The following is a 12,208-nucleotide window of genomic DNA, read 5'->3' as shown; positions in this document are numbered from 1 at the left end:
CAACCACCAGAATTTCAAAAGCAGACTTAAAGGAGTCTTTTTACCAAAAAAAAATTTTAAAAAATAAATTTCCTCCTTGCCATTTTCTCACTGCATTTATTATTTCCTTTAGATTTGCCATCACTGCAAATTCTTCTGGGAAAGACAAGATTAATTTTAATGTAAAAACCAAGAAAAATTGCTTGCAGTTTCCAAGCAAAAGCAAAGAAAGCCTGCAGAGGCAGACAAATGAACCCATAAACATGCACAGATCTATCACCTATTATACACATATAGATGGGTTATACAGATATGCTATTAAAACATGTAAATAGGACTTCAGGCTGCAGCAGCCAAAGATATACCAAAATAAGCAAACAACAAGTACAGACAGGGTTTTTTGCTAACTAGAACCTTTCATTTTCCTTGCTCACCTCTTCCAAATCCTCGCTGACCCACAGAGGGATGGGGGTCCCCCAGTAGCGGTTCCGAGAGATGGCCCAGTCTCGGGCATCCTTCAGCCAGTTCCCAAAGCGCTTCTCCCTCACAAAATCTGGAACCCTGTGCCAAAAAAACCCAAAGTATTAATGTATCACTACGTTCCACTTAAAAGAAAGCTAGTAAGAATTGATTATATTTGATTTTATCCACCATAGAAGTTCATTTCAGCACTGATTGACTTGGAGCACATTCATGTTATAGCACTGGCTGCTGCAAGGCCTATGGAGGTGTTGCTAAAAAACCCAAAACTGCCTTTGTCTGATCTCCAGGTAAGCTGCTGATGTGAAAAACACCATATTTATTTTACTGTAACTCAGGAAAACACATGCAACATAAAATAGATTCATTAGGGATGAAACAAAGGCCAAAGTCCTCAGGACAGTCCAACAGTGGAGGCTAATGGCGATGACAATACTTATGATTAAATCACACACAGAAAAAGGAACAGCCACTGATTTTGGGGTTGAAATTCCCAAGATTAAAAAGCCTGGAGCAATAGCACTAAAAGGCACCTTGGATTATGTATGGGCATCCAGGTATATGCACATTACTCAGGTTGATGGATCATACAAAAAACCCTTCCCAAGCTATTTATCATCTCACTTTGAATTACCCAATTAAGAAACAAAACACGCCCCCAACCACAGACCCCTATCAATGCTTGCTAAAACCTCATTTTGAGCACTAATGGGAATTGAAGGATGTTAAAGACAAATTTTTATTGTATGAAAGTGTTTTGGAGCTCAAAAGTGCCAGAATCCAATGCCCTGCGAGGTTCCTGGTTGTGCTAAATGGTCTGGTGGTTTGATTAGAATCATTACAACCCTTTTCTCCCAGGATGTAAACAAACAACTATTTATCCAATGATTATGTGCAGATGAAGGAAAGCAATGGGTTTCATGGTCAACAATATGCTCACTTCATGCCTAAAGGTGCATTTAAAAAGACCAAACTCAAATGAAACTCACAGAAAAAGCAACCTTAAGACAGTGTGACACATAGAAACTGTGAATGAGCAGCTCACAACAATAAAGTAGCTCTGGAACTGAGCTTTGAGCAACCTATGGCAAGTTTGGCTGGGTTTGTTTTCCCAGTCTAACTAGAAAGGCCCTTCCCAGAGTCTGAGCTGGATTAGGAGAGCCATGGATTCTAAAGGGGGAGCACACAGGGTCTCTTCCGCTTTTCTTTTTGAAGCTCTTGGTCCTCTTGTCAAGTTGTTTTTTTTTTGAGGATTCTTAATCACAGATCAGTCCCAAGAGTAACAAAGATGAAAGGTTCCTTTAGAGGAAAAAAATTAGAAGAATGGATTCACATGATACATTGAGGTAGGATTTGGCCCAGCAGCAGGAGATTCATGAAATAAATGTGAATAAAAAAAAAAAGCAAACTATTGATGAAAATAAAAGCCACTCTCTTATTTTAAAAGTTTTACCCATGATGAAGCCATGTAGAGATCTAAAGGCCTCTTGCTGCCAATATTGTCTCAAGTGGATAAAAACTACCCTTTAAAGCCTTACTAAATATCAGCATCCCTCGCTATTTCTGGAGTTACTTTCAGCTGCAAAGTTGTCTTCTGTAACACTTCTCGAACAAAAATCTAATATAAAAAAATTTTAAACAAACTCAGTGACTCATGTTTCACATGACATCTGTAGCCCTGCTTTGAAAGTTAGAAACATATACAGGCTTTCCCAATTTGGTTCAGCGTGGGACTCATTACTATTAACTTTCTGTCCTGACCTCAGGAGACCCTCTCGCCAAACACAAGTGGAAACTGTACAAAGTTCATTAGCATTTGCCCAACATTCCACTAATGTGGAAAACTTCTCTTTACATCACTCCTAAACTAGTTTCCATTTTTCAGAAGTTGTTAGACACTGATTAGCTGAAATTATTAGTCCCATTTAACATAGCTAGAGGCTGAGACAATCCCCCAATGACATTAAAATGCTAAGAGTTTCAATTCTGCCTCCTCAAAACACGCATGAAAAATTAATTTTATCCCCAAAGTGGACATTAACCACAAAAATGTATGTGGTGTGATCTCTCTCTCTGAGCTATGAAAGCATATAATTTACCTCTTCTGGTAAAATTGTCTGACCCTGCTGCCAGTTTGCAGTGGAACATAAAACACAAACCACTTCATCTACGAACCACATTTGCAACAATGATCTATGGCTCTTTAGAGGTACAACACAGGAATAACGCTGGCACAGCCATCAAATCTAATAAAAAGAGCCTGTATCTCACACACATTCTGAGCCCATCACTCAAAGGAAGTGTTACTTAAAGCAGTTGGGTTTTGCCTCTGCAGAGATGCTGCCCAAAGGCAAACACAGCCTGCAGCTGGGATCAAGCTGGAAGAGTGATCTGCAGCAGGAACAATCATGCCAGGCACAGCCTTTCAAGTCTGGAGCCCATTTCTTTTACTTATTCTCACTAGATTTAGCTCCAGATAGCTCAGTTTAACACCTACCTACATATCACAAGGGAAAAAAATAAAACCAGAGGTACCTTCTACTTAAATATTTGATTAGGCTGGGAAAAAAACAGTATTCTCAATGATGTTGTTACACCCGATCGTTATTTACACCAATTCCAGGTTAGAGTTCTTAGAGTTTTTCAGTTTCTTTTAATCCTACTCTTAGATATTTTCTTGGCATATTTCTCCTGCTAAATTTTCATGAAGACACCATCTTGCCACAGGCACATATTAGTTGAGGACACGTTTTTTTACTCTTCCATCTACAAAGCATCTGGAAGATAAATGAAAAGCCCTCTCCCATATGCCAATGCACATATTTTTCATGTTTATCCCCACATCCATCACAAACTCCCTCCAGCCTGGAAGCACAGATCTCGGGCTCCTGCTGGTGACCACTGAGTGCAGCTGGGTGTGACCACAAAGTGCCCAGTTCTACCAGTTCAGAGCCCCCTGGACAGGCACTGGACACCTTCACATCTCAGAAAAGATCAAGCCCCAGCTCCCAACAGCTCCCTCAGGCTGCAAGTGAAAATTCAAAGCAGCCACATCTCTCCCAAAGCCATTGTGCTGCAGCTCCTCAAACTGAGCTGTGAGAAACAGGTTTTTTTATTTCCCAACTGGCCTACAATTTGTTTGACCTTCAAATTTCTCTGCAAAATGACACAGATAGGATTTCGTACTTCTTTCTCTGACATTTAGCAAGGTTAAGGAGACTGCTGCCTCAGCAAGTCAGGGAGCTCTTGATTCATGGGTGTGGAACAGTGTGGGACAATTGCAATTTCTCCTCTTGGCACCCAGGACAGGGCACTAAATAAACTGCAGGATGATGGAAAGTTCAGGGAATTCAACTCCACAACACAAAGGAATATTGTTTTGCCAAATCATAAATTAGGAAGATTTTGAATCCAAGTACATCAGTACACCTGTTTGAATGCTCATGTCTGTCTTACTTTCCCAGCATCAAAACTCTATCGTACAAGTCAGAGATAATGAAAATTATTCATTTGCTGCAAATTTCTGTATCCATTTTTGACTGTTTATTCCTATTTTTGAAGCAGATGTGGGGTTTTGCTTAATTCATGCATTGCTAAGTCCTCTGCACAGTCAACTCCCACATCCTTTCCTGGTAGCTACTCATTTTCTTAGCGTCTTAGTGTAAAATAAAAATTCCATTTGATAAGCCAAAAAAACCCATGAAGAGCAAAGCAAAACCCAGTCTTTTAACAAAATCTATTAATTTATTACAGCAGGAACCCTCTCCTTTGCCTTCTCAGTCTATGCACCACTCAGCAGCCAAGGCACACAAGCAATGTGGGCATGGATTTGAAAACAGCAAATATTGACCACCTTCAATCCCACAGCAGAACTGAGTTTGCTGACAGTGAGCTACCAAAGGCTGAGCCAGTGGGTTCTCAGCACCAATAAATACTCAAGGAACAGCATCAATTAAAATAAATAAATTTGCTTTCTGACTCTTTGTCTCCAGAGGAAAAATGTACAGGATGCAAATAAAAAAATATTCTAAATTATTACATGATCCAGAAGGAAACTTATTAAAAGGACAAAGACATCTGTTCCTTTTCAGTAGATATATTTTGAAGCGTATTTCTTGTGCTCATAACACAATTGCAAATCCTGAACTCAGCTCCTTATTCCATCTGCGAGCTCAGATGTGCTCTGAGCTGGCTCACCGGGCCCCAGTCACGGGATGCAGGAACTGTCTCAAAGCAGCATCATTCCTCTTTTCTGTAAACACAAACAGCACTGCCAAAATAATACACTGCCCCTGCACAAGCCTTGTGTTTTATCATCAGCTCAACATTAAAAGCTGTTTCAGGTATTACATAAAGATAGGCTAATCTTTTCTCACTCTTCATCACCATTCTCATCTTCTTCTCACCAGCTAATCTTTTTCTTGATATTCTCTGAAAAAACACAGCACCTTTATGTATTGGGTAAGATTTACTTCATAATTGCTAATTAAAGGAGTTAATACTATAAAGCTGATAAACAAAATACTACCTTAAGTAGTGGGAATTAGGGGACCTAATACCAGATTAAAAACTCTAATACAGCTTTCGTTCTGAGAGGATGCTCCCAGATCTGTCCTGTCCTTTGGCAAGCTGGTAACTTTTTAAATGCCACCTGAAATCAGGAATCAATTTTAAGTCTGGAAAAGAGAAAGTTACTCTTCCAGAAGATAGCTGAGTTGTATCAGAAACACCAAAGGTGATGAAGTAACTATTCTATGTCATCTAATTAAATATGCTCAGATTTATTTAAATTTCTAGCATATCAACTGGGGGGGTTATTTTAGGTGTAGAATTTGGCTTTCTTTTTAAACATTAACCAACCCTTAGAAGACAAAGGCTTAAATTCCATTATGTTAATTTACTCTAATAACAAGCCTCCTTCAACATGCCCTCAAATTGATTTTTAATGGTTTTTAATTCAAAGAGATAAAATAAGCAACTATTCATGCCCTTTTGACACTTTAATTAGCGCCAATCTATATCATGGACCTAATTAAACATGGGGGGAGGTGGGAGGGAGGAGAGGGGAAGGCAGGAAAGGTCAGTGTGTGCCAGGCAGAATTTCCACTGCAGCAGCCTCTGCTCCTCAGCCTGGGAGAGCTGCTGGAATGATGCAACCCCACACACCCCACACCAGCCTGGGCTACCTCCACCGCTGCATTTTCTGCTTATGGTGCAGCTTACAGGGGCTAAATGAACTGTGCTTTCAATCATTTTGATCTCCTAATGTTTCTCTTCCCTCTTTTCTCCTGGTTCCCATGGTAACCACCACGTTGTGGTGTGACTGCAATGCTGCTGCAGACGCATCCCCGTCACCGCTGCTCCCGGACACGGCAGCGCAGCCCTGACCTCCAATGCTGGCACACGTCCCACTAAAAACCCTGCTCCATCTCCCTTCTACGACCCAGGCACCCTGCTAATTGCTGCTAAAATTCCTTATCTTATCAACAATCCTGGCAGCCTGAAGCCAGGGAGATGGGAAGCTTCCACTTTTTTTCTCCCTGCACAGTTTCCTTGGGAATACTCTAACATTTACTGGCACAAAGTACTTTTGTAGGGCATCAGCACTCAGGATCCATTTCAATCCACATATATCGATACATTTGCATTCCTGGGACAGTGGCAGACATTCCACACACTACTCATGTCACAGATCTATCAGCTGCCCAAGAAAATCATGCTGGAGTTGCTTAGTGAACTGGCATTTGGGGGGTTTACTTCATAAGCTTTTCCTTGAAGCAAAAAATAAGCTTTTGGTGACCCTTCAGGCAAACTGAAAAGGTACCTCTGCATTCATGGCATCATCAGTGATCTCTGCACAGGAGGCTCATTGAGGAAACAGAAAAATTAAGGCACAGCAGAACATGAGCCATCAAAATCCACTGAACAAGCCTCCAAATTCACTTCTAATCCTCAACCATGTCTGATAACAGACAGTAATAAAACCTTCTTTAAATTAGACAAACACAAGGCTAACCCTGCAGCAATTTTTTCCACCTCCTGCTGTGGGCAATGCCACTGACTTGGATTTTTCCTCAGGAAATGTTGCCATCTAGTGACTCCACGTTGCTGTATACATCACAATTGGTACTAGAGGGAGGATCTCATCTGTATTCACGATTCCCCAGTAGGAAAAGTGTGACTGATGACTCAAAAAGAAGAGTTACAACTGCATGGTGATACTAAAGAAAAAAAAAAAAAAAAAAGAAACAAACCTACACACACCATGCATTTAAAACTGTTCAGATGAAATGTATTAATATTAACAAATCAAGAAAGAAAATGTCCTGAGACATTCTATAAAACAAAAACAAGCAGCAAAAGAAGGAAAAAGGACTCACTGATTTTCTTCCATTGCTCTACAATTCTGTTATGATTTAAAATTCTGTTGCCCTGCTACAGACTCTGATTCCTCATCTGAGCAAAAATGACAAGTTCAGTAAAATAAACATTTGCTTTCTATTGTGGATGGGCTCCACAGCCCCATCCTCTGCACAGCCTCGGGGTTTCTGACACAAACAGGCATTATTCTTGATCACATCTCACCTTTCCACAGGTGGGAGACAGTTTTGTGGTGAAAGATTAAAATGACCAAGATGAAAAGCTTCTCCAAAGCTTGATGTGCTCGACTGACACAGGAGAAGACACCTGGGCTGACACAGGAGCTGTAGGGAGCGCACGCAAAACTTTAACTTCGCTCACAGAAATGTGGCATTTCCAGCAAGAACTAACAGCTTAAGTTATGGTGGAAGTCAGGAAAATAATACCTTACATCAAGCTCTTTATTACAACACCTGAATTCTTCAGTGGTGAGAAGATGCCAGAACAAAAGGTTTGGCTTCTTTGAAGTCCCTGACTGTCTCCCATCTCTGATTTCCTTCCACTGATGCTCATTTTTCCACTACTCAAAGTGCTGAACATCTTATGCAAACAATGTCAGAGCTGCACAATGTCTTTAACATTAGAAACTTGGCAACAGCTACAGGTGAATGTTTTAGGAGTTACTGAAGGAGAACTTTAAGTGAGGGAGGTTTAAAATAAAATATAATAAAAAAAAGAGTTCAAAGCTGATATTTAAATACAAACTAAAGAATCTTTTCTATCAGTCTGCAAGAATAGAAATATAACATCCACTGCCAGAAGGATGAGCTACAATAGTTTGGAATTTGCACTATAAATTGTATAGATTCATTGCTTACAGTAACTTATGAATTTTCAATTTACACCAACTTTGAACACTGATGACAGGAATTAGTCCTATATTGTAATTATAATCTAAGTGGCCTGGTTTAGTCTGTGGATACATAAAAAATGCTCTTTCAATAAACAATTTGAGAAAATGATGGTGACAACAATTAAGGCTGAAATCCAGACAGCACCTTGGTTTTGCATCCAACTCTCCTTATCAAGAGAATAGAAAGCCAAGGTTTGACAAGCCCAGCTTTTCCAGCAGCCAAATCTGCCCCTCTTCATCTCAAATACAACAGTAGTGGGTGCCTGAATGCCAAACAGAAGATAACCTTTTTAATTTAAAATTTCTTTTAAATAATCTCAGTTACACAGTAAAGAACATTCAGTAAGGGAACTTCATTAAAGGCTGAAACACAGCCCCCTAAATACTGTTCCAATTGAGCATTTTCATCAACATCTGACACAAGTTAATTCCCAGTCTGCCTGAAATAAGGATGCAACAGAATAGAGAGGATTTTTTGGCTTCTGATTTTACAAAAATGCTGCCACATTACTCATGTAACCATTATTGGAAGTGATAGTTAATTTTGAAAAATGAAAATAGAGTTGGTGGTTTTAATAAATTTTGAATGGCTGTGGCCTTATAAGTTGGGTAATTCACTAAAAAACTAATTAGAAATGCAATCAGGTTGCAAACTTTGTCCAAGTATGTTTAATCTATTTCATCAGGAAGGATATCTACCAAGAGGGCAGCTATTCTTAAGGGACAATATACCTATCAGTCATTTATAGGAATAAAAAAAGGAATGCAGTCAAACCCATTTTGTAAAGGTTAATATAGTCTGAAAAGCATTTATCCCAAATTTTCTCATTTTCAGGACATGCTGAAGCCCCAGAGAGTCCAAAAATAAATTTTTTAAAAGCTACATATTATTCCTGTGACACTTTGAGAGATCAAGTCTCTTCAAAAGCAGAAAAAGTAGGTTTTGGGAAGGATGGAGTTTCCAAAATTTAAATAAATGAATACCGCAGAAGGCCAGCAGTCTCAATGCCAACTAAAGAAGCTACAGTCCAAACAAAACTGGCATCAATGGAGAACACAGGAAGAAAACCTCAAAAACACTCCCTTATTCTTTATAAAAGCTGGATTTTAAAAGCCAACTTCAAGTTTACCCAGTATTCAAATTACTACGAAATCACATACTGGAAATACATATTCTTTGTTAATAATTCTGTGATCATACATCTGTACTTGTAGCTATATTCCCTACAAAAAGCTTCCCACAATTCCTAAGACCACATGGTTTTAGGAGGAGTCCTGAGGAATCAGTTTTATGTTCAATTATGGAATTGTGTTTAGATTCAGGAATTGCCTAAAGGACAAATGCTTCCTGTAATCCCAAGCATTTTGAAAACTGCCAAATGATGTCATTGCCTGCTCTTCTCACCCAACCTTTGCAACAGCAGCTCCAAAATTTGCTTCCAGTTGTATCCCCACAACTCAGCACTTACCAAAAGCACCACTGAAAACCCAAATATGTGCATGAGGCAGGGTTCAAACTGATCAGTAATTCTTACTAATTAGTGTCTCCTGGATGAATGGAGGTCACTTAGCAGGTTGTCCCTGAAGCTCTGCTTCTGGAAAAGCAAAACCCACCATTCAAGCACTTCCTTAACAGGATCATTACATTTTTTTTCTTCTGTTCATGTGAAAATTAAGTATGCAGGTCTACTGTCATCCCAACAAGTGAAAGCATCTTGAGGAAGCTAATTAAAGCTAAGAACAAACACTTTCACCCCCTCTCCAGCTTATTTTTTGCCCCAAAGGAGGATCACAGTATGTTCTGCTATGGAAAACAGAAAACAACACTTAGTAATCTCTAAACTCTCCTGACACAGCCAGACTGGGCATGTGCTGCTTGGCAAAGCCAGGCTGCAGCATTTCTGGGCAGGCTCAATTATGGATCACTGACTTTTCCCACAGATCCCAGGATTTACAGTGCCTGTACAACGTAAGCAGTTATGCAAAAGCTGCTCATGGAGAATTTAATTGCCAGCTACTGTCCATGAAAAAAAAGCAGCACAAGCTGTAATTGCTCACTGAAGGTTGAGTCACCTTCTTTACAAGAGGCAACTGTGGTGGGAGAGGGGAGGAATCCCAGCTCTCCCTGCAGTCCTCAAATGGAAAGACTGAATGAGGTTGTAATCTGCAAGTTTTCCTCACTCACTGTGAGGTCTCAGCCTCCCAGGCAGAAGTGATTGATGAGAGGAAGGGATATAAAAATGCAGTTTATGAGAGTGCAGAAGATAAGGTCCTTTCGTTACTAACACACCACAAACCCAGGACTGACACCTTAAAAGGCCACCAACACCAACAGTTACCTTTTACTGCACTTAATAATGCACTTAAGTTGTTACCTAAAGCTCATCTGCTGTTTCCTACACAAATTTCACACAAGTATTTTTCACACTCCCTATATGCATGTCAAGATTTGATTTTTACCTTTAATAGAATTTTTTTCTTTAAACCTGCGTGAATGAGTTTATCTACAACAATAAGGGCAGGATTTTTTCTTCAAATTCACCTTTGATGAAATAACCTTATCTGTAATAATTAGATGGAAAAAACCCACGACTTGTCTAAAAATTAGTTTAATTTGGAACAATATACAACATAGCATTAAGCTGCCTGTATTACTGTCTCGGGTGGAGTTTTTTGGGAAGCACATCCCAGCTTCTGCAGGATGATTCTCCTCTGCAGTTTCTCTCATGCTGAATTGTTTAGGTTTGCATAACATGTTTGGAGGGCATTTTTAATGATTCTGTAGTGTAATTCCCTGTAAATTACTAGGAAATATTCAACCCTGATGAAACTGAGATAAAAGACTGTTTAGAACTGGTCCCAGTAGCATTGGCTGAAAGAGTGGAAATATGAAGCAAAGTGAGCATATGAACAGTGGAATAGCTTTGGAGAGTTCCAGCACACACCCCCTACACCCTCAACTCCAGGGAAAGGAATAAAACAGATTTCTAAAGGAGACATTACCAGTAGCACTGGGCATTATTTTCCAACAGCTTCTCCACCATGTGCTCCACCCTGACAAACCAGCTGGGCACAGCTTTGTAGATCAGCGGAGTATCTGACCTGTGCAAGGAAGGGAATAAAACAAACAACAACATTCTTAAATACTACATTCTTGATAAAGTGCTCTTTAATATTTAGTTTTGCACATGACAGTCCCCCTTCCACAGACTGAGTTCACTGCTGCTGAAATGTCATCACAGTTAAAGGTTGGGGTCTGTTTGGTTTGTTAAATTACATAAACTGTTACACTTATGTGAACTACTATTTTGAAATCCAGTCCTGAAAAAAAAATTTATAGCCTTCAAACCCAGTAATTCAAGGAATTTGTATAGCAAGAGCAATCATGAAAATGTTCAAACGATACTTGAATTTGAAATTTGTGCTCCTACATTATGAACTTCAGTAACTACTAAAATGAGTCATATTTCAGTCTTCCACATGAGCTCATTCTGAATCATTTTTTATGTGTATATGAGCCTGAAAAGCCTGGGAACATTATGCTATGTTTTTACTATTTGCATTTAAAATAATAATCACAAATCATAAAAAAGTAACAGCACCCAGGGTTAACCAGAAGCAAGTTCCATTCCAGGTGAGAGGGAAAGCAAGAAATCCAGATAAGCATATACAAGAAGTTTTAAATATATCTTAACATATTCCTGACTTCAATAAGCAATAAAAGAAAATCCATATGGGAGGAGAGCAGTTTCACAACTTGGGATTGCTTAGAAAAGGAAACACAATTGGCCAGTGCACAGATTGAGCAATTTCCTAAATTACTTGGTAAAATCAGTATCTCCAAGCATCTGACTGCAGTGTCCCAACCCAGTCTCTGATTTATCAGTTCCATAATAACTGCTTAAGGTCTTGAGTAACTGTTCAGGCAGCACATCCTCCTAAAGGATCCTGGGATCCAAGAGCAGGCACAGGTCACTATAAGGAGCTCAGACATTTCTAATCCTTCACATCCATCCCATTATTCCATTATGATGAGGGAGAAAAGCCCTAGGAGATAGGATCTGTCTATGGGTACAGTGGGGCAAACAACACTGTGACAATAAGCTCATTCTCCTCTAGCATCAATCCACTCCACAAAATGTTTCTTGAAAATATTACTTTTGTTTAAGTTACTTTGGCTAAGAACTCGGCAATACACAAAAATTCACCAGCAAAGACCCTGAGAAACTACTGTTATCTCCCATGTGCAGTCAGCACTACAAGCAGCCAAAGTTTAATTCATTTTACTTATATCCACAGCAAGAGCACATTTGAAATCCACCAACTACTGCAGATGATGGTGTAAATTAAAATTGCTACTGTGCCAGCACTTGCTAAAGATGCACCTGCCTAACCCACAAAAGAAAGAAAACCCACAGCAAAGGTTGTTTCGCAGTGCACAAAGCCCAATAATAAAAATCACATTGTTTCTTTTAA

At 39.4% G+C, this 12,208-nt stretch overlaps 1 protein-coding gene across 2 annotated transcripts in view; it reads right to left on the bottom strand.

The window, feature by feature from the left end:
• IARS1 (isoleucyl-tRNA synthetase 1) overlaps positions 1–12,208 on the bottom strand; it is a 91,059-nt gene that overhangs the window by 44,582 nt on the left and 34,269 nt on the right. For both annotated transcript variants that reach the window (XM_058845512.1, XM_058845513.1), the window contains exons 14-15: positions 10,736–10,834; positions 414–540 (exon numbers count right to left, since the gene is read on the bottom strand). In XM_058845512.1, coding sequence (XP_058701495.1) covers positions 414–540; positions 10,736–10,834 — 226 coding nt within the window. The remainder of the gene's footprint in view (positions 1–413; positions 541–10,735; positions 10,835–12,208) is intronic.

The sequence above is a fragment of the Poecile atricapillus genome, chromosome 9 (genome assembly GCF_030490865.1).
Source record: "Poecile atricapillus isolate bPoeAtr1 chromosome 9, bPoeAtr1.hap1, whole genome shotgun sequence".
Classification (NCBI taxonomy): Eukaryota; Metazoa; Chordata; class Aves; order Passeriformes; family Paridae; genus Poecile; species Poecile atricapillus.
Note: the sequence above shows the minus strand (reverse complement) of the source record. Positions and strands in the feature narration are given on the sequence as shown.